Consider the following 20,225-nt stretch of genomic DNA (forward strand, 5'->3'; position numbering starts at 1 on the left):
ATGATGCGTCGTGAATTCTCCTCGCAGCATTCTGCGTCCTCCACCACTACTCCTACTTCCACATCCTCCACCGCCTCGTCAACAACGACGACATCAACCACATCCGCCTCCACGACCTCTACTGGCTCTTCCTCCTCGCCCATCCACCTCCGCCGCAACCGCCGCCGTGCCTCATGCCGGCACGCTTCGCACGGCGCTGCCTCCGCCTCCATCCGCCGACCCTGTGGCCCTCACGCTGCTAAAACGAGTACTCTTCTCGCCCGCAACCCGGCCCTCGCCCACAAGCTGCACCAGATGGCCCTGCCCCTCAGCCCACTCGTCCAGCTCACCACCGGCGCCGTCCACCCCGACTTCCCCACCAACGTTCTTCAGTTCTGGCTCCTCACCGACTCCCAGCTCGAGGCCCTCGCATCCTTCTACCACCAGACCGTCACCCCCAGCGGGCAACCCTCCCCCTGGGCCGCACAGTACCCGTGCCCCGTCCGCTGGCGCTCCGACGCGCCGCTCGAGTGCAAGCGTCGCCGCATGGGCCGCTTCATCGGCCTCCGCGGTTGCGAGTCCCCCGTCGTCGAGGCCCCGGTCCCCCCGGCTGCCTTCTTCAAGACCGAGGATGACATTGCCCGCGAGGCGAGACTCGCCCGCCTGGCCGCCGATGACGAGGCCCTGCGGAGAAAGACGGCCCCTGGCCCCTTTCCGCGGTGATTTACATACATGTCCATGTACATGATCATCAGCATACCGAACATTCATACACACATATGTTGAACATTTGTGCCTTTTTGCTTCTGCTTTCTTCTTTTTTTTGGGCTTGGCTTCGGTTCTCTTTTTTCCCGAGTACATCCTTTTAGAATATTGGTCGCAGCATCAGAGAGCAACCATTCGGCGTCTACAGGCAATTCGACACCCAAGTGTCAGGAGGAGCCTTTTGATTTTTTCTTGACTTTTAGCGAGCTTTGATACTTCTTTTTGCCTTTTCTTGCTTTGTTGTTTTTCTTTATTTTTCGGCAGCATTTGCTTCTGGCATGCTTCTCTTTGGAAGCAATCTTGTTTTAACAGCCCATTGATGATGTACCCACGCATAGATAGTATATACTACCACTACACAAATGCAAAAAATCACAAACAAAGGACCATGAAGAGAAGTGATCAAAGAACCACGAAGAGAAGTCAAAGAACCACGAAGAGAAGTGAGTAAACGGGGAGCGAGGATATCATCATTACCCTTATCTGTATTTTTCTAACCCAGCATCCCTACGCAAACATGAACACATGTAGAAGAAAACAAACAAAAACGAAACGAAACAAGAAAAAGACGAAGATGTTGTACGCCCAAGACTCCCATCTCTGTGTGTATGTATTTTGCAAATGCACCACCTCTTGCTCCCCTCCCTTCCCCGCACGTTCGCAGGTCATCATCCGCTGTCCTTGCTACTACTGCCGCCGCCGCCGCTGCTGCTGCTGCTTGCCGTGCTACCACCCGCCGCTCCTCCTCCGCCGTTGTGACGCTGGCGGCCGCGCCCGGCCTTGCGCGGGGGGCGCTTCTAGTTCCCGCCGCTCTTAGCCGCCGGCGCATCCACCAGCACGGCCTCATCTTCGCTCGCGACAGTGCTGCTGCCAGCCTTGGCGGCGGCCGCCTTGGGCTGCTGCTTGGCGTCGGCAGCGATGGTGGATTCCTGGTCGAGCTCGCGGATGAAGGCGGACTGGATCTGGCCGCGGCGCTTCTCCCACCAGGCCTTCTCGGAGGCGGCCTGGGTCTCGATCTCGGCGAGGCTCTCGCGGAGCTTGGTGTTGGAGGCGATCTCGTGCGCGGACTGGAAGATGGCGTGGCCCCAGTTGGGCGCGAGCGCGTTGGCCTATGCAAAAGAGTCTCGGTCAGCAAATGTTCCTTGCCCCGGCATCGGGGGTGTTGGTCTTTCTCCCGCCCGCCTCGAGCGAAAGCGAGGAACCAAAAAAAAAACGCACCTCGGTGACGACATCGCGCAGCTCATCCTCCATCTCGCGCTCGGCGCGCTGGAAGCGCTGCCACAGGTCATCGCCGACGCTGCCGCGCTGCAGCAGGGAGCTGCACGCCTGCTTGGCCGTCTTGATCTGGATGAGGCGCTGGATGTCCTCGACGGCGCGGCGGACGAGCGCGGCCTTGAGCACGCTCTCGGGGACGGCGGGGCCTTGGCTGCCCTCCGCGGGCTCTGCGTGGAGGAGCGACATGTACACGTTGCGCTGGAGGTTGGGGCCGAACCAGGGTGCGAGGTTTGCGCTCTCGGCTGCGCGTCGGGGAGGATCAAATTGCATGTTAGCATGTTTCTTTCGATCTTTTCTGTTTCTACTCTCGCATGGCGCGGCGCGAAGAGCGAGGTTGGGAAAAGGTCATGAGGGCGCCGCTCAGAACCATGAGGTACGCAAAGGGTAGCGCGAGCCCCTTCCAGTCAATGCTGAACATGACGGCGGTGTGGTGGTGCTGCTGCTGTTGACGTCGTGTGGTGTATCGCGATTGCGGTCGATGCAGGGGGGGAGGGGGGGAGCCCGTGAGAGTCGGTATGTCGAGGTTGGGCGGACGGAGGAAAATTTACTGACTCGGGGTTTCGGGTGTTGCAGAATTGTCGCGCGAACTTGGGGGGCGAAAATGAGCGGCAGGTGGGAGAAATTGAAATGTTTGCGCTGTAGGGATTCAAGTGATGCCACCCAAAGTATATCTCCGTTCTGGACAGATAATCATGGCCTGTGGCCACTTTGGGCAGTTTTTAGCGGGGACGGCAACAACGCCTGACGTGCCGGGGTAATGTTTCTCCTTTAACTCCTACGATGCTCAGGTTTACAGTATACTGTATGCAAGTATAAAACAAGTGTGATAATGTGAATTTTTCATTTAGCTAGGGCATCCCCCTTCATTCTAACCCTAAGCTACGAAAAATCAACCTCGAAGCATCATGACTTCTTCCCCTGCCTGCGCAAGCTGCTCAAAGACGGCCCCCGAGGTCAAGCTGAAGCACTGCGTCCGGTGCCCTGAGATCAAGTATTGCGGTCGAGTCTGCCAGACCGCTCACTGGCCTATTCACCGTGCCACCTGCAACAGCCAAACCGGTGCAAGGTCTGCCTCCCGTCCCTCCGCATCCACCCCTCAACAATCCTCCTCTTCCTCGGCCAAGCTGTCCCCTCCCAAGGGCCTACAGCAGGGCATCGCCCAGCCGTTCACGCGCCTCGATAAGGGGACCTGGCTGCACGACCGCCCGCGCCAGGACGTCTTCGCCCTGCTCCTCGACGCCTACCGCCTGCGCATTGAGGACATGTACAACCACGAGGGCGAGGCCGAGGCCGACAGCCTCTACGGCGGCGCGCCGAACGGCCTCGTCGGCTTCCGCCGCTTCCTGGGCCGCGTCACTGCCGCCCGCCCGGCCCTTCTGCCGCCGTGGTGGGACGAGACCGCGAAGAAGGAGTGCGAGGACCTGGGCATGCAGGCCGGCGGGTGGCACTCGCTGGCGGCAGCAGTGGAGAAGTGCGACATCGTGGAGCACTACGGCGACGGACAGTTCCCGATGCAGCTACGCATGTTTGCCGAGGCCGTCTATGGCTCGGCGCCGGGGGGCGCGAGCGGCGCGGCGATGAAGGGGATGATGATGGCTATGGAGCAGGGCGGCGGCGATGGCTTCACTGCGGCGAACCTTGACATCTCTAAGATGTTTGCTAGGCGGTAAATGATAGGGTCATTGCTATTATTCGCCTTTGTTCCTGAGGAAGAGAAAGTTTAAGTATAAGAATAATACAAAGGATAATTCTTTGTCTCTGCACTCCGTAAGTATGGAAAGCTGTTATACGGATACGAAGGAGAAGAGGGGTAAGGATAAGAGGTATAAGAGGGATAAAATGATAACAAAAATGAAGAGAAAAGATGGATATTAAAAAAAATGCTCGTTAATCTAGACACCGCGATATTTACTATTATTCTAAGCTGAATTACCCTTACAGCCAGCCTGTTAAGAAGAATCTCCGGTCTACGTTTGCTTCCCTGATGACACCCTCACTTTAGCACTCACCTTCCTTAGTCAGCAAGCTGCATAGCCCTCTCATCACCTTCCCTTTTCCACAAATCGTCGACTTTATCACAACAAGCATCAACACTGCCACGCCGCAGAAATCGACCCAACGGGAAATCACACTTCTGCCATAAACCATCCGCCGCAGCCATGGATGGAAAGTTCTTAGCGGCGTCAGCCAAGTACCCCATCACCGCCGGCCATGTCTACAAGTATGGCACCGCTGGCTTTCGCATGAAGGCCGACCTGCTGCCTTGCGTCAGCTTCCGTGTTGGCCTACTCGCCGGCCTACGCAGCCGCAAGCTCAATGGCCAGGCCATCGGTGTCATGATCACCGCCAGCCACAACCCCGCACCCGATAACGGCGTCAAGATTGTTGACCCCATGGGAGAGATGCTTGAGCAGGAGTGGGAGGCTTATGCTACCAAGCTTGTCAACTGCGCCACCGACCAAGAGCTTCTAGACACGTACAAGGCCCTCGCCGCCCAGCTCAAGATTGACCTCGCGGCCCCCGGCCGGGTCGTCTATGGCAGAGACACCCGCCCCTCCGGCCACGGTCTCGTTGCTGCGCTGGCCGATGCCCTTGAAGCAACCAACACCGAGTACACCGACTTTAAGATCCTCACCACCCCTCAGCTCCACTACCTGGTCCGCTGTGTCAACACAGAGGGCACCCCTAAATCGTATGGAAAAGTCAGCGAGGCCGGGTACTACGAGAAGCTCTCCGAAGCCTTTGTCCGTGCCCTACGCGGACGCAAAATCCAGGGGCAGCTCATTGTTGACTGTGCCAACGGTGTCGGTGGACCCAAGTTCGCCGAGCTTGTCAAGATCATTCCCAAGGACGTCACAGGGTTTGATGTGAAAATTGTAAATGACGATGTGCTGCGACCGGAGGTCTTGAACCTTGACGTAAGTAAACAACGTAATTGCCAAGTCCGTCACAATGCATGCTGATTGTTCAGTGCGGCGCCGACTTTGTCAAGACGAGACAGCGCAACCCTCCCAGCCCCAAGCCTGTACCTGGCACCCGATGCTGCTCTTTTGACGGCGATGCTGACCGTCTCATCTACTACTGGATTGATCCCGACACCGGCTTCTTCATGCTCGACGGCGATCGCATTTCGTCCCTCTGCGCTTCTTTTATTGGCGAGCTTGTCCGCTCTGCAGGTCTCGCAGACGACCTGCGCATTGGTGTTATCCAGACCGCATACGCAAACGGCGCCAGCACAAAGTACATCGAGAAGCTGCTGCAGCTTCCTGTTGTCTTTACTCCCACGGGCGTCAAGCACTTGCACCATGCCGCTTGCCAGTATGATATCGGCGTCTACTTCGAAGCCAATGGACACGGCACCGTCGTATTTTCGCAGGATGCCTTGCGCCTGTTTGGTAGCAAGGAGCCTCAGTCGCCGGCCCAGAAGGATGCCCTGGAGACTCTGGCGGCGATTGGCGACCTGATTAACCAGACTGTCGGTGATGCCATCTCCGACTTGCTTATGGTTGAGGTCGTCCTCGCTCACAAGGGGTGGACTTTGAAGGACTGGGCCACCACGTACACGGATCTTCCCAACCGTCTGGTACGCGTCGAGGTTGCCAACAAGGACGCCTTCGAGGCCACGGATGCTGAGCGTCGGCTGGCCAAGCCGGATGGGGCACAGGACGCTATCGACGAGTGTGTTAGGAAATACACGTCGGCGCGGTCCTTTGCTCGTGCTAGTGGTACCGAGAACGCTTGCCGAGTCTACGCGGAAGCCGCTTCGCGCGCCGAGGCGGATGAGCTGGCCAACAAGGTTGCGCAGATTGTCAAGCAGTTTGGCTCCTAGGAGATGGTCATGGCCGAGTGCTACGCTCCAGACCAGCGCAGCAGGCTACCGTTCATGGTTTGTTCCTCCCTCTCCCCGCATCACGCCAACACAGCTAACAACCATGGACAGATTTCGTGACGAAGTGGAAAAGTTCTATAGAAGCACAGCTTAGTCCTATGGAAATACACGTCAAGTATAAGCGTATATGAGTATGAATCTCTATAGGACATTCTGTTTGCTGTTGATATGTTTAAGGCTCTTTTCGAATGGTACAGCTGCGCTCTTTCGAATCACCTATGGATTAGCGACGTGAGCATAATCTGCGTGTAGAACCTTTAACTATCCTCGTGAAGATCAAGCTTGAAAGACGTTCTTCCGAAACCGTGTCCTCTCACGCCGCAGCTGGTAAATTTATTCTCGCACTCAAAAAGTACTGAAAGCTAACCTTTCAGAATGCCCTCAGGACACCCGCGAAAAGGCCTCCTGACATTTTTGAGGAAAATTTGCTCAAACCCCTGCATGCGCTATAGGATAGCAATGCGACCGGCATGACAATGAGCAGAAGTGGCAGCAAGAAGAATGTCGCTACCGCTTAGCTCAGTCTACGTGGAGGTGTGTTGTTTGTGACACTTGATTGAAGTTGTTGTGAAATTGATACCTGATCTAGAAAGAAGGGAAGCTATATATTGCATCGAGTCGAATTTTTACTTAATTCGTGATGCTGAATTGAAATTTTCCGGCAGGTGCCGAATGTGTCAGTACAGAAGACCACTCGTCAGCCTGTTTTCGCGCTCTAGCAATAGTCTTTGCTAGATTCACCAGATCCACTGCTGCTAAAGCCGACCTTGACGTCGTAACCGCCGGTAACTTGGGTGGTCGAAAACGCAGACTTGCCGACGCAGTCACCGTACTCGTACGGCTTAGCAACCGATCCCTGGTTCGCGCCCTTGGTGTTGCTCGACGGCGAGAAGAAAGTCACCTCCGTCAGGGGCAGGTCCTCGCAGATGACATTTCCGTCCGACCCGCGAGGGTAGATGTAGTATTCCACGAAGCCGAGACCCCACGACTGAAGGCCGGCGGCCTGCTTGGGAAGCTTCCACTCGCCAACCGGGTGCGCGTCTCCCGTGACGGTGTCGACAACGGTGCCGCGCCAGGTCGAACCGCCGTCAGTGGTCTCGACGACGCAGTTGTATGCGTGGGAGTAGTTGCCGTTGAACTCGGTCGAGCAGCTGACGCCGTCGCCGCCGTCGGCGCCGTCGCTGCACAGGGACGACGTGGAGGTGGTGCCGCTGACGAAGCTGGAGAAGGCGGCGTGGATGACGCTGCCATTGTCGTTGTCGGGCCGCGGCTGCAAGCCGGTGTAGGCACCGCCGTCGACGCCGTTGAAGTAGAACTGCTGCGCAAAGTAGAAGCCGGTGGTGTGTGGCGCGTTGGTCACGTCGAACCCGAAGGTGACGTCGTTGAGGCCGACGCCATCGTCGGAGCTGGGAAAGTTCCAGTCGACACCGACCAGGGCGGCACCGAGCTTGGCCGCCAGGGCCGTCATAAGAGCGATTGAGAGATGCATAATGAGAGGCAGAGGAGAGGTGAAGTTAAAGACTGGTTGAACGGTGCAAAGCAGTTAAGAGGTAGAGATGGTTGTCAACGGTCTTCTTGGCGAGAAAGAAAACCGCTCCTATAAGTAGCTTTTACAGTTTCCACTCGTAGCCATGGCCAACAAAGAAGTTTTGTAAGACGTTTTCGTAAAATTGAAGCCATAACCCTCGAGTTTTGAGGTTGAAACGACCTTCTCGAAAGGGAAAGGGCCTAATGGTCATCATGGTCTGGTGGCGTTGGTCGCAGAATGAAACAAGGCTGGCCAGCGAGAATCCCGTCGGCGATACGGAAGCTAGTCTAAGCGATGGTTTGTTGTATCTAGAGTTGGATTCGCAACTCATGACCTTTACGCAACCGCATCAGCCGGCAAGTCAGTAGACAGTGGTAACGTTACGAGATTCGCAGAGGCGAGTTGCGAGTTTAGCGAGGCAAGATTACTTACGGCGTGGTATGAGATGCGCCACTTTTTCCTACCGATGACTTGATTGGTATATAGACCAAGAAACATCGCAAAGCTAGCAAGAGCTGGAATCCCGATCGGGATATTCTTCAAGCCAATGTTGCAGAAGTATCACTACCGAGCGCGTGCGTGCCTGTGGCGTCGATTCATCTCTTGGCGAGGCTGAAGCTGTGAGGAGCGAACTACATGGCTGATACGCGCCCCTTGCTCTCAAAAGGCAAGAGGTAATAAATCTCTCCTTCAATGTTGAGAAAAAGCCTACGCGAACATGCCTCATCTACTACAGGAGCAATAGCGGGGACTGGGCCGTTTCGAGGCACAAACAACCCTCATTCCACCAATTTGACATCAGCACCATACCATAGCATCTATCCATATTCCCACTGTCATTTAAATCATCGGTGTTACTTCGCTAATTAATGAGGAAGCGCGATTTAGATGGCCATCAGGAATGGGTTCAGGGCAGCTTTGGCGGCGTGCTCAAACACGGTAGACCCTTGCTAAAATTTGAGCTCTCTGACAGACACGCGGAAATCGTACAGAGCAAAAGAGTGGCCATACAGCATATGTAGAAGTAGGGCTGTGTTTAATTTTCCAGTACATTACTGGCTTGATCTGCACGCTGTTGGTCGGTGTTTGGCGTGTGTTGAGATGCACACACAAAGTACATGCGCCCCGCTACTCTCGCCTTCCTCGTCCAGCGGATAGATGAGGAAAAGACATACTTACTTTATACAGGCATAATTTTGAATTTTATCTATATATAATAAGAAAGATATACTGCGGCGACTCACTACATTTTTGCTGGAAATATTGAGAAATTCTGCAAGGTATTTCCTGGGCTCAAGGCCGCCTGCCTTCTCCACATGAGGAGTTGCAATGCGCGTCACCTCGCTTGGCTTCAACCTTGCATCAGCAAGCCACGCGCGCCATCATGCCAGAAAACGAAGACATAGCCGCGATAATTCAGGACGGCTTAAATCCATACATCAAACCCCGTGAGCAGGTCAGCTACATTCGGCGCATACTAGCCGCGCACCTTGCGAAATGCACACAGGGCAGTGCCCTCACACCCACGCTGGCCCTGGCCAACGGGCGCGATGCCGGCGGCCTAATCAAGACAGACAGCACGACGGAAAATACCATCTACCGAGACTACCTTGAAGCCTTGAAGGAAAACGTGGCCGCTAAGAAGGATTTTGAAGAGGCCCGCCAGTATGCCGTCCCCGGGCCGCCACGCACCGACGAGACGGCCACGTCGGCCACGTCGTCGGGCCTACATGAGCGCGTGGCCCTGCTGAAGCTGCACCAGAAACGCGACAGCCTGTACGCGGTGCAGGAGACGCTCGATACGCTGCTGGAGCAGCCGGCCGCGGACCCGGAGTTCCTGGACGCCGAGCGCGTCTTCCACGGCGTCGCGACCGCCCTGCCCCCCGTGCCCCGGGACGTCACCGACGCCATGGTCGTCGAGCAGAGCAGCTCGGCGCCGCTCGACATCCCCGCGCAGATAGGCCGCCTCGAAAAGGTCGTCCTGCGCGCCAAGCTGCTGCTCATGCGGGAGGAGCAGCTGCTGCAGGAGGCGAGGCAGCAGCACGCGCGGCGGCGGCGCGGGTCCTCGACGACGCAGGCGCCGCCGAGCCAGGCGACGCGCGACGAGCTCATCGCCTGGATCGAGACGGAGCTGGGGAAGGCGTCGCCAGAGACGGCGCAGGCTGCGGTAGAGGACGGCGAGGGGGGCTCGTCGGCAACGGAGCGCGGTGGCGTGACGGACCCGGCGGCCATTCAAGAGCAGCTGGCGACCATCAGGGACAAGTACGACCTCTACGTCTCCTCGCGAAGGCTCCTCTTGGAAATGGCAGCAGCAGCGAGCGGATCGCAACCGCTTCCGCCGCCATCTAGGAATGCCAAATCTACGAAGCGAACGAGTTATGCGCTGGCAGCACCGCCGCGTCCGCCAACGGATCACCTGATTGCGCCGTACCTGGCCGCGCTTGTCGAAACCTCTGCCAGCCACAAGGCCACCGTGGCATACCGAACGCACGCGTCTGCCCTGGTCAACAGGACCGCCCAGGAACACAGCCGGCAGGTCGGCAAGCTGGCCGAGGAAAGCCACCTTCTGTCAGCATTCCCCTCCCAGCGAGGCGCCTCCCCGCACCACCACCACCACCACCACCACCGATCAGGCGTGGATGCGACGGGGTCGCAGGGCGGCAGCATCGCCAGCCAGGTGCAGCCGTGGGTGGACGCCGCGGACGCCGCCAAGATGGCCACGCTGGAGTCCGTGGCGGAGACGCTCGAGACCGGCCAGGCGGCCCTGGAGGGGCTGATGAGCACGCTGCAGGGCATCGGCGAGGTGACCGGCAAGGACGTCCTGGGCGGCGGCGGCGGCGAGGAGGGGAGGAGCCCGGCCGAGGAGGATACGTGGCTCGCGGAGACGCCGAGGGCGAAGAGACATGCGAGGAAAGGGAGCAAGGTGCAGCCGCAAAGCTCGACGGATCCGTGGTCGAGAGTACGAGGCAACCTGGGCCTGCTGGGTCAGGAGGGACCGTGACATGAGATTACTGCATATATACCCTTGTCTACTTGCATGCATAGCCAAATTCCGACTTTTTCTCTTTTTCTTACATCAGTTCGGTAGTACAATCGCTGTTATATGCAGGTGATTACTTTTCAGCCATGATGGCAGATATTCTCATGGACAAGTCGAGGATCGACAGGTGCTCGTCGGCGCCATCCAGTAACCGCTTGTCCACCTCCGAGAAGACCATGACCATCTTGTTTTTTTGTACGTCGGGAATCGTCTCGTCGTATACGAGGACTTGGTACAGCTATAGCGGGTTAGAACGGGGCCTTGGTTAAGACGGTCAGCGATGCTTACCTGGGACACGATTTGTCCGGCGCTCCAGCCGTCCGCCACCATGTCTTCCACCACCCTGGAGACGCCGGTATATGAGCCAGTTGATCCACGCGGGCGCAGGGCGGCCACGAGTTCGTCTATCGTCTTGCCGGGAATCACGCCGGCAATGTCCTCGATGATCTTGACCGTCACCGCCTTCCCGTCCATATCCATGGCCTCGTCGCCATCCACATCCTTGGGCTGCCCCGCCGCCGGCCCGGCGCCGACCAGGCGCGCCGCGCTCTGCAGGAACGTGACCGCCTTGCGCAGGTCGCCCTCTGCGCAGCGAATCAGCGCGTCGACGGCACCCTCCTCGAGCGGCACCTTCTCGGCCTCCGCGATAGCCTCGAGTCGGCGCCTCGCGCTGCCCTGGTCGAGGCTCTTGAAGCGGAACTTGCTGCAGCGGCTCGCAAGCGGGTCGATGATGCGGGTGACGTAGTTGCAGATTAGGCAGAAGCGGGTGATCTTGCTGTAAATCTCCATGGTGCGGCGCAGCGCGCTCTGGGCGTCCTGCGTCATGGAGTCGGCCTCGTCGAGGATGATGATCTTGAAGGGCGGGCAGGGGTGGCGGTCGCGGTAGCCGTTGGCCGTGGGCGGGTTGGTGAGCTGCATGCGCGCAAAGTTCTTGACCTTTTCGCGGACGATGGAGATGCCGCGTTCGTCCGAGGCGTTGAGCTCGAGCACGCGCGACTTCATCATCTCGGGCCCGTAGAGCTGCTTAGCGAGGGCGAGGATGGTCGACGTCTTTCCGGTGCCGGGCGGGCCGTAGAAGAGCATGTGAGGGAGCTGAGGGGGGGAACAGGGTCATATCGTCAGCAGCGTGTCTTGTGTGGGAGCTCGGATCGAGGCCTTACGTTGGCGGCTTGTAGCGTTCGTTGGAGAACACTGACGGTGTGTTCTTGGGCGGTGACGTCGTCGAGGCTCTTGGGACGGCTATTTTTTGTTAGCGAATGCGTTGAGGGTTCAAGTTGGTGGCTTGTTGCATACTATTTTTCAACCCAGGGCTGGACCCGGCCGTCGTCGGCCTTGGTCTGCTTGGACTCTGAGCCGCTATTCGCGGCGGCCGCAGCTTTGCGGGCCTTGATATCGAAGAACGATGCCATTACCGTATAATTATGCGGCGATTGAAGACCCGCGCAGCTATGTAGAGAGATGTGTAGGGGGAGGCGTGAGATTGGGCTGGCAAAGATGAAGATAGAATATGGAAACCCATTAACGCGCATTGCGACGCGACAGCCGCCTCGCGTGCCTGGCAAGATTCACGGTACGTACCGACCAAGCACTGAGCGGGGCGCTTCAAGCAACGGATGAGACTGCACGGGACGTCACTGGCTGTAAAGAAGCATACCTATCTGTTACTGGGATCAATTCATATAAAATCACAACTAGAAATACCAAGGAAATAGTTCTTCTCGTCAGAGAAAGAAATCCCCTACAATTCTAGCCAATCTTCGTAATCCTGCAATGCTGGTCCCCTTGAAATCTCTAGGCGCCCCCATGACATCCTGCACCTGCAAGCCCCACCATCAATTAGGGCGTTATTGCCTGAGCTGCTGAGCTGCGAACCATTCATTTACACTGCCTCGGGCGACTGGTTGCCTTGGGATGGAGCTTCGTTGTGGCCGTGAATCTCGAAACGGACCATCAATTGAATCACGATTGGGGCAGTGACCTAAACTCTGCAACCAGACCAGGCCAGTCCGGCGCCAAGCTTCTGTGTTGGGTGCCCAGACTAGCAGTTACATGCCTACTAATTAAGAGGTCGGTGCCTCCAGTGCGACAATGCAAACGCCTGCTTGTCCAGCCAGGCTTCTCTTTTTCCTCAACCTTCTTCCACCGTACCACAACTCTGTTCTTCCAACCTCATCTTCACATTTCTAATATATTAACCGTCATCGACTTTGCAGTGACTCCTACGATTACGGCTTACCGCATTAACAACCACGGCTTGAGTGTGTCGAGATAGCTCTGCCCCGCTCCCGCCTTGTCCTTGTCCATCGACCCAGCGTGGTGCTTCGAACCCTACAACGAGGTCGCCCTGCACAGGTTCCTGGAGTTTGTGAACCGCCCCGGGTCAGGAAACCTGCTGCTTCCTCGTCATTTATGCTTCTACGGCTCTGCATAGATATCGGCTCTCCTGCTCTCCTTTGACCCCCACGGTCGCTACAATGGACCACTCAATCATCCGCATCACAAAGGTGAGCCGAGCCCTCCTTCACCGTTAAACAGTGCTCACACTCGAGGTTCTCTAGGAGCTGGCAGACATGCAACGGTCTTCTGATCTCTGTACGTCTTTCTATGTCGATTTACATGAGTCGCAGACCGCAGCCATAGCTAACCACTCTCAGCCATTGCCGTTGCCTGTCGCGATGTCGATGTGCGTAATGTAAAGGCGCTCATCATCGGTCCTCACGAAACCCCATACGAATTCGGCTTTTTCGAAGTAAGTCGTCATTACACCCCAATAAAAAGTCCATCTAACCACTCAATTACAGTTTGCCATCAAAATTCCCAAGTGTATGTGCCGCCCGTTCCCACTGCCTGCAGTATTCTAACCTACCACAGCCTACCCATCAACCGCGCCATCAGTGCAGTGCCTTACGACGAATGGTGGGCGCTGTCGCTTCAACCCGAACATATATTCCAATGGAAAGGTTTGCCTGTGTGTAAGACCGAATTCGTATTAATGCCTTTTGCTAACCGTTGCAGATCCATCTTAGGGTACGCGTCCACAAGAGCCGCTGCGAGCTGAGCTAACTTTTCTCAGGACCTGGAGAGGTGAACGAGGCGAACAATGGTCATCTGCCCAGGGTATGGAATCTGTTCTGTTATCGATCCAGAGCCTCATGTCTGCAAATCCGTACGAAAATGAGCCTGGATACGATAAAGCCAACGATGCAGAGGATAAACAGAGGCAAAAAGCTTATGTTCAGAAGGTAAGCGCCTTGTTCCTGTTCCCCATAATCCTTCTAAACAGAATAGATTCGCCATGAAACCTTAAGGATCTCCGTCATTCAACGCTTGGAGGAGTATCTGAACTTGAAGTCAGATGGAACTGGAAACCTGCCACCAAAGCTCAGCGATGACTCGGATGTCGATGAGGCGACAGTAGCGTTCGAGCCGTTCAAGGATCTCTTCAAGCGACGCTTTCTCTGGTATTTCGAGTCTTATATGGCGGCTGTTCGGCTCGGTAAATCGGAGACCAAGGATGGTACGCGCTTCCAGTCGATGCCATTCGAACACAAGGGGAGCAACTGCATGGAGGGCAGCTTCAACTACACACAGCTCGAACGCCGCCTTTTGAATGTCAAGGCGGCTCTTGACCAGGAGCTTACTTGCTGGGCCGCAGATGGCCTAGCTGCAAAACTCAGTGACTCAACTGTAGCTGTGAACCTGGGACATCAATTCGACCGAATGGTTGCCCATCTCAAACGAGGAGACGTGCCCCATAGTGTGGCCCTGGAAAACGACAACCCTTTTATCTGGATTTTAACATACTTTGGACGTCCTATGACGAAGTTCGACGGTGGCATCGTTCGAATCAAGCTGCACTTCAGCCCTCAATTCCCCAATGAGCAGCCACGCGTCATCTTCCAATCCAAGATCTTTCACCATCAAATTGCACCGGATGGCACATACTGCTATAACCCACCTACCAGCGCAGTGGCCGATGTACGCACTCATATTGAGGCCATTGTGGCGGCTCTCGAAGATGATGAGCCGGCGTACGACCCGCGAAAAACCGTCCATCCTGAGGCGACCAAGCTATATTGGAGCCAAGTACCCGACGAGAAGAAGCAGTATAACCGAAGACTGCGTCGATCTGTACAAGATAGCATGGAGTAGGTGTTTATCAGTCATTGTTCTACGATCATTGCGCTGACGTGTCTGCAGGGACTTTCCTGAATAGCAACCCACAGAGACGGCGAATGACTTGAGCAAGCTGATGAGGCAGTCAGTATATGGAGGTAGACCCTCTACCTCATTCAGTTTATTCATTCTTGTCGCTTGGTCGAGAATGGCGGGATGGCGCTTACTTACTATTGGGGGTCTACTTGGCAGCTGATAATCTTGGCTGTCACTTTTGGTCACGAGGATGAATGCAAATGGGCACTTTAGTTGAAAAATAGTGAGAAATTAAATGAGCCATCCATTTTTTATAGCATCCTTGGTTTGATTGCCAAATATCCCTAACGCCATACCGTACATGACTTTGAACTCGCCAAAAGCAGAAGCAGAAGCAGAAGCAGAAGAAGAATAAAGAGCAATGCAGGAGAAAAGGGCGTCTACTTTCTTGCTTTGCTCGTGGCTTTCCTGTCCACCCTGTCCTTGACCGGGTTGTACGGCACCGCCACGCCCTGATACGCCTCCTGCCGGCCGTGCCCGCCCCTGAACTCGTACATGCCCGCGTGCCCCGGCACGTACGCCGCCGGCCCCCCCTGCGTCGGGCGCGCCACCTGCTCCGCGTGCAGCTTGTCCAGCGACTCGCCCACCACCGCGTACTGCGACCAGTTGATCGGCGGGCACCTGACCACCTCTTGCGGCCTCGGCAGCGTCGCCCACACCGCCCCGTCACCCTGCGCCTCCCCGGAGTGGTGGTGGTTGACCTTGCCGGCGACGAGGTCCCGCACAAAGGCCTCCGGGTCGTCGACGGCCGCGTCCTTGGCGCGGCTGAGGGCGCGCATGTCGGCGGCGGCGCGCGCGCGCTGGACTTGCAGCACGGCGATGGCGGAGCGCAGCGCGATGGCGTCCGGGTTGCCCTCGAAGTCGATGGGTTGCGGGCCGGGCGCGAGCGGGAGCGTGGCGGCGGGCGTCTCCTGCGTCGTGTGCGTCAGGGGGGGCGCGGGGGAGGAGAGTTGGGCGGCGCGGAGGGGAGGCGTGATGGGCGACATGGGAGGGCCGTTGGCGGGTGAGGCGGCGCGCGGCGGTTCTGTTGGCGTCGCGGCTGTGCGGGGGGCCACGGGGCCCTTGTTGTTGGTGTTCGCTGATATTGTGAGGGCGGGCATTGTGGCAAAGAAAAAAAAAGGGAGGGGACGCGGTGCGCGTCGTGGGAGGATCGTGGGTTGGTTGTCGCGCTGAGAGGTTGGCGGGGTTGGAAGGTTTGGCGGGGAGCCGCAAGCGGCGGGCGCTTGGGCAGGGACAAGCTGTCCTGGTGGTTGGGACGCGTTGGTGGTTGTGGGTGATTTCGTGTTTCTGGGCACAGGAATGGTCTGGGCGCGATGATTAGGACAAGGTTGCGCTCGGTGGTTGATGGCGTTGCAGGAATGTCGAGGTTTGAAGGATCCAGGTTTGGCTCTTGATGATTGATGACTGGAAAAGAGGCTTCAGCGCTAGGCGGGGCGGGGCGATGACGGAACCGGCTCCCCGCCACATGGCTTTTAGGTGGCGTGTATATTGGTCTTTATCGTCAATATCATGCTAATTTCGGTGGCTTTTTTTTTTCAATGCAGGTTTGTACCATTTTTCATTGAATAACTATGCTGATTTCAGGGGCCGAGTCAGCACGGTGGGCGAGCTAGAGCCAACTAGCATTTAATCAAGTCAAGTGATGATGAGTGACTAATAATATGATGAGAGTGGCCAAGTGGAAATGATGGGAAGAAGAAAAAAAGCAGGGAAATTCAACTTAAACAACTGATCTACAGCAGAGGTTAATTAGGTTGACAAGAACAAAGAAGCAAACAAGTGAGGTCACGCAAAGCAATGAGGTAACTTGTTGGTGAGTACTCAAACCGCAATTAACACTGAGACGAATTTACTGCGACCTTGTCTGAGTAGTTCATATCTCTATCATCATTAAAGCTCCGTACTGTATGTATGCAATCTAAGGTCTGCCAAATAAAAATATCATCAAAATACGCCACCTCATAACATCATGGTCTTATCAATCAGTACCAGAAACCAGCAGTAGCGAAGTATCGCCAAGTTCAAAAACTAGCATAGCCAAAGCTTACACGCTGAAAAGAACCCTCACAGACTTGAGATACTTGGCCCCAATCGCACCGGCGCTCGCCAGCATGCATATGCCCGTAAACACCACCACCCAGCGGTACGCGAGGGCGTCGCCGCCAAACTGGCCTCCCGCCCTGGCAACCAGGTTTCCGCCGATGGGCCCGGCAAAGACGTTGCCGAGGCCCTTGCCAAAGTTGAGCAGGCCGTAGACCATCGGCGCCGCGGACGAGGACGAGGAGGCGGAGCCGTCGGGGCCCTGGCAGACGCTGGTGCTCATGCGCGCCCACATGGCCGTGTATCCGGCGGCGAAGAAGCCGTAGGCGACGGCGAAGCACACCAGCGGCGCCAGCGAGCGGGCCGGCTGCCACATGGCGAGGCACGCGACCGCCGCGACCGCCACGGCCGTGGACGCGAGCGCGCTGGTCGACACCCGGCGGCGGTCCGACAGGCAGCCGAACGCGAACTGCCCGCAGACCTGCGCCACGCTCATGACCGCGAGCAGCAGCGCGCCCGCGCGCTCGCCGATGCCCAGCGCCGCGGCGTACGACGGCAGGTACAGCGCGGGGAAGAAGTATCCGAAGCCCTGGAGGAGGTTGGACAGGGAGTATGTCCAGAACAGGCCGCTGCGGAGGAAGCGCCAGTCGATCGGGGCAGAGGCGGCCGCGGAGGATGCGGAGGGGGGCAGGCGGCCGCGGAGGAAGGGGAGCAGCGGCCCAGTGAGGACGACGAGGGCGACGGCGACGGCGCGGAGGGTGACGGCGTAGCCGTAGCGGGAGAGCAGGGACTGCACGGCGAAGGGCATGGCGGCGCCGGAGATGCCGGAGGCGCCGCAGAGGATGCCAAAGGCCATGCCGCGGCGGGCGACCCAGTACTCGCTGACCATGTGCAGGATCGGGTAGTAGAAGACGAGGAAGCCGAGGCCGTAGGCGACGCCCTGGGTGAGGATGAGGCCCTCGAGGGTGGTGGCGAAGGAGCCGGCGACGAGGCTGAGGATGCAGACGGGCCCTTTTCACGGGTCAGCGGAAATTGCGCTTCGGAGGCAAGGGGAGAGAAGAGGGGTATGGTGGACGGTGGACGGGCTTTTGCTCACAGCCGATCCAGATCATGGGCCGCAGCCACCGCTGGTAGCGCTGGACGAGCAGCATCATGAGCGGCGCGCCGAGGTAGCCGACGCCCGAGGCGATGGTGCCGACGACGCCAATGTACCGGTTGCCGGCGAACTCGGGGATGGTCGAGTAGTACTGCTGGAAGACGCCGTACGACATGGGGAAGCCTGTTTCGATAGTCAAGTCAGCCCATGTCTTGGGCGGGCAAAGGGGCAGGAAGGAAGCTGCGGCATTCACCCCAAAGGCAGCCCTCAAACATAAAGGCCGCCAGCAAGACGCGCCAGGCCGCGACGCCGCCGTCGACGGGCGCCAGCTGCGGCTGCTCGATTTGGCTGCCCGTGTCGTCGAGAAGGATCTCGTGACCGGCCACGGGCTCGGCCGAGCCGCCGGTTGCCGCGGGCCGGTGACGTTCAGTCAATTGCACATCGTCCATTTAAACAATTTCTTTTTCGTCTTTGTAAAAAAAAAAAAAAAAAAAAAAAATTATTTCGGCTTTCGATTATGCCTTGTGGATTGAGTAGAGATGAAAAAACCGGGCAGACGATTTAAGCTCTGATATAAGCCATTAGCTCTCCGGCGGTCGGCGCATGTGCTCGCCGCCCCCCAAGGGCAAGGGCCCGCGATGTTCTGGAACCTGGGCGCCCAACAAGCAAGAGCCGCATGCAAAGTCGTGCATACATGATTAATCGGTAATTTTGGAGGCAGTTTTGAGTATAGCAAACTTGCAGGGTTGTAGCTTCGGGAGGTGAGCCCGATGGCGGGGAGGTTGTGGCCCGGGCCGCACAACGGCGTAGTTTAAGCCGCTTTCCGCAGGCAACTTTGGGTTCTCCAACTTTCAGCCTGGATGTCCTTGTTTGGGCCGAATTGAAATGGATTTTTTATTCACCGCTACTCTCTTCTGAATACCTACCTTGATAATCTTGTTCACCATGGAAAAAGAATTGGTAGTGCTGTTGCCATTTGGTGCCTCGGCATCCGGGTAACAAGCAGCCGAGAATGCCAACAAACCGACAACTAAAGTAAGAAATGTTACGAGTTGAAAAAGTAAGTAAAAATACCCCGGATAATATTGAATTGATGTCATCTTCCGGGGTCATATCCCGAGAAGTCGGACAAAGGCTCCTGGTTGGCCTGCGGCCGGGTTATGTTGTCCCTCTTGACGCGGCGAGATTGACGCCGTGAACCGCTATCAGCCGGCGAGTAGGGCTTTCCGATGCTAGCTGTGATCCTGTGGAGCGTGTCGATATAAGGAGAAGAGATTAAAATACAGGGCAGTTCGTCCTCTCAGGGGAGGTCGCTAAGCAAGGCTCCCGATTTCGGGCTGTCAGTGGTTACTGGCTTGCGTGCAAAGCTTCCCTTCCAAATGGGTAATAAACGAGATGAAACCCTGAAGTTACGAGTTTCAAGCTCAATGGGTTGTAGTAGTTGATAATAGAAGCAAACTGGCTGTGCGCTCCCCTTCCCTTGCGTCGTGTTACTCTCAAATCTGGCTTGATATCTGGTCAAGTGGCGACCACTCAGCAGGCTGCGATTGCGATTCGAGACGATGACTCTCTCACTCTGCTGTTTCGGACACCGCATGCTGAAATGTCTGCTATTCATGAGCTATTTTCTGCATGGTTTCAGACAAAGCTGTGCCTGATTTCTAAAGTGCCTGGTCTACCACCGCCAGCCTTCCCTCGTCGCCGGGAGCGCTTGGCAACCCTTCAACTGACAGCCGCACGAGCTATAACTACCAGAACAAGCGTTGTGCATATGATTGCCTACTTGTCTGCGAACCCGGAATTGGATTTTGCTCTTGGCGTTCCGTGCTTCTTAGAATGAGACGCTGAGCAACTTGTTAGAGTGTAGGCATGCATACACCACGAAGACACCAGGCTACGGATTGATTACCTGTCATACAATACGCCTCTTGGCCTTCCACAAGGCGACCGTGTTCTCGGCGCCACGCTCTCGTCTTGGAAGCAACTCGAGAGGTACAAAACGTCAAGCATGGGACTTGCCCCATGATTTCTGTAATGATTTCTGTGTTCGATAGACCGATGCACGCACGGATGTTCCCCGTAGGTTTTTCTTTTTCCTTGGCGTCGCGTCGAATCACATACGAAGAGGGAAGAGGGTGGCTATTTCGGTAGTCATTGTATTAGCGCACCTTTCTTTTTCCTCGACCCTTGCTTTCTTTTTTTTCCACTGCCCGCATCATCCCTCGTTGTTGGGCAGGCACGAAGAGGGACGAGACCGTTGCAAGACGCAACTAACCCCTTTTCGAGGCTTTCCAGCAAAAAAAAAAAATATTCAGTAATTCGGCTCTGCTTTATGCATGCAGCTTGCCGTTGCCGCATGGTAGGATAATGATGCTGGGGCTCTGAGCATCTGCACGCACGG

General features: G+C 56.6%; 10 protein-coding genes across 10 annotated transcripts; 5 read left to right on the forward strand and 5 right to left on the reverse strand.

The window, feature by feature from the left end:
- Positions 1–702, forward strand: ISF_04259 (beta-xylosidase; the record flags this gene model as incomplete). The annotated part of the gene is made up of 1 exon (XM_018847865.1): positions 1–702. One exon carries the CDS (start codon positions 1–3, stop codon positions 700–702), a length of 702 nt encoding a protein of 233 aa, XP_018704821.1.
- An 839-nt stretch (positions 703–1,541) lies between these two features.
- Positions 1,542–2,289, reverse strand: ISF_04260 (translocation protein (Sec66); the record flags this gene model as incomplete). Its single annotated transcript, XM_018847866.1, has 2 exons — positions 1,542–1,853; positions 1,963–2,289. 2 exons carry the CDS (start codon positions 2,287–2,289, stop codon positions 1,542–1,544), a joined length of 639 nt encoding a protein of 212 aa, XP_018704822.1.
- Positions 2,290–2,924: 635 nt separating this feature from the next.
- ISF_04261 (Zinc finger, MYND-type) lies at positions 2,925–3,689 on the forward strand (the record flags this gene model as incomplete). Its single annotated transcript, XM_018847867.1, has 1 exon — positions 2,925–3,689. One exon carries the CDS (start codon positions 2,925–2,927, stop codon positions 3,687–3,689), a length of 765 nt encoding a protein of 254 aa, XP_018704823.1.
- Positions 3,690–4,178: 489 nt separating this feature from the next.
- On the forward strand, positions 4,179–5,848 carry ISF_04262 (N-acetylglucosamine-phosphate mutase; the record flags this gene model as incomplete). Its single annotated transcript, XM_018847868.1, has 2 exons — positions 4,179–4,937; positions 4,991–5,848. The coding sequence occupies 2 exons, from the start codon at positions 4,179–4,181 to the stop codon at positions 5,846–5,848; spliced, it is 1,617 nt and encodes a 538-aa protein (XP_018704824.1).
- A 775-nt stretch (positions 5,849–6,623) lies between these two features.
- Positions 6,624–7,397, reverse strand: ISF_04263 (hypothetical protein; the record flags this gene model as incomplete). The annotated part of the gene is made up of 1 exon (XM_018847869.1): positions 6,624–7,397. One exon carries the CDS (start codon positions 7,395–7,397, stop codon positions 6,624–6,626), a length of 774 nt encoding a protein of 257 aa, XP_018704825.1.
- Positions 7,398–8,820: 1,423 nt separating this feature from the next.
- Positions 8,821–10,437, forward strand: ISF_04264 (hypothetical protein; the record flags this gene model as incomplete). Its single annotated transcript, XM_018847870.1, has 1 exon — positions 8,821–10,437. One exon carries the CDS (start codon positions 8,821–8,823, stop codon positions 10,435–10,437), a length of 1,617 nt encoding a protein of 538 aa, XP_018704826.1.
- Positions 10,438–10,549: 112 nt separating this feature from the next.
- On the reverse strand, positions 10,550–11,885 carry ISF_04265 (activator 1 41 kDa subunit; the record flags this gene model as incomplete). The annotated part of the gene is made up of 4 exons (XM_018847871.1): positions 10,550–10,714; positions 10,765–11,568; positions 11,637–11,715; positions 11,770–11,885. The coding sequence occupies 4 exons, from the start codon at positions 11,883–11,885 to the stop codon at positions 10,550–10,552; spliced, it is 1,164 nt and encodes a 387-aa protein (XP_018704827.1).
- Positions 11,886–12,950: 1,065 nt separating this feature from the next.
- Positions 12,951–14,692, forward strand: ISF_04266 (ubiquitin-conjugating enzyme E2Z; the record flags this gene model as incomplete). The annotated part of the gene is made up of 9 exons (XM_018847872.1): positions 12,951–12,980; positions 13,035–13,068; positions 13,131–13,225; positions 13,278–13,299; positions 13,348–13,444; positions 13,492–13,503; positions 13,550–13,718; positions 13,765–14,624; positions 14,677–14,692. The coding sequence occupies 9 exons, from the start codon at positions 12,951–12,953 to the stop codon at positions 14,690–14,692; spliced, it is 1,335 nt and encodes a 444-aa protein (XP_018704828.1).
- A 376-nt stretch (positions 14,693–15,068) lies between these two features.
- Positions 15,069–15,788, reverse strand: ISF_04267 (hypothetical protein; the record flags this gene model as incomplete). Its single annotated transcript, XM_018847873.1, has 1 exon — positions 15,069–15,788. One exon carries the CDS (start codon positions 15,786–15,788, stop codon positions 15,069–15,071), a length of 720 nt encoding a protein of 239 aa, XP_018704829.1.
- Positions 15,789–16,732: 944 nt separating this feature from the next.
- ISF_04268 (Major facilitator superfamily transporter) lies at positions 16,733–18,273 on the reverse strand (the record flags this gene model as incomplete). The annotated part of the gene is made up of 3 exons (XM_018847874.1): positions 16,733–17,739; positions 17,825–18,007; positions 18,078–18,273. The coding sequence occupies 3 exons, from the start codon at positions 18,271–18,273 to the stop codon at positions 16,733–16,735; spliced, it is 1,386 nt and encodes a 461-aa protein (XP_018704830.1).
- Between the last annotated feature and the right edge of the window lie 1,952 nt (positions 18,274–20,225).

The sequence above is a fragment of the Cordyceps fumosorosea genome, assembly GCF_001636725.1.
Source record: "Cordyceps fumosorosea ARSEF 2679 chromosome Unknown scaffold_9, whole genome shotgun sequence".
In the NCBI taxonomy this organism is placed as follows: Eukaryota; Fungi; Ascomycota; class Sordariomycetes; order Hypocreales; family Cordycipitaceae; genus Cordyceps; species Cordyceps fumosorosea.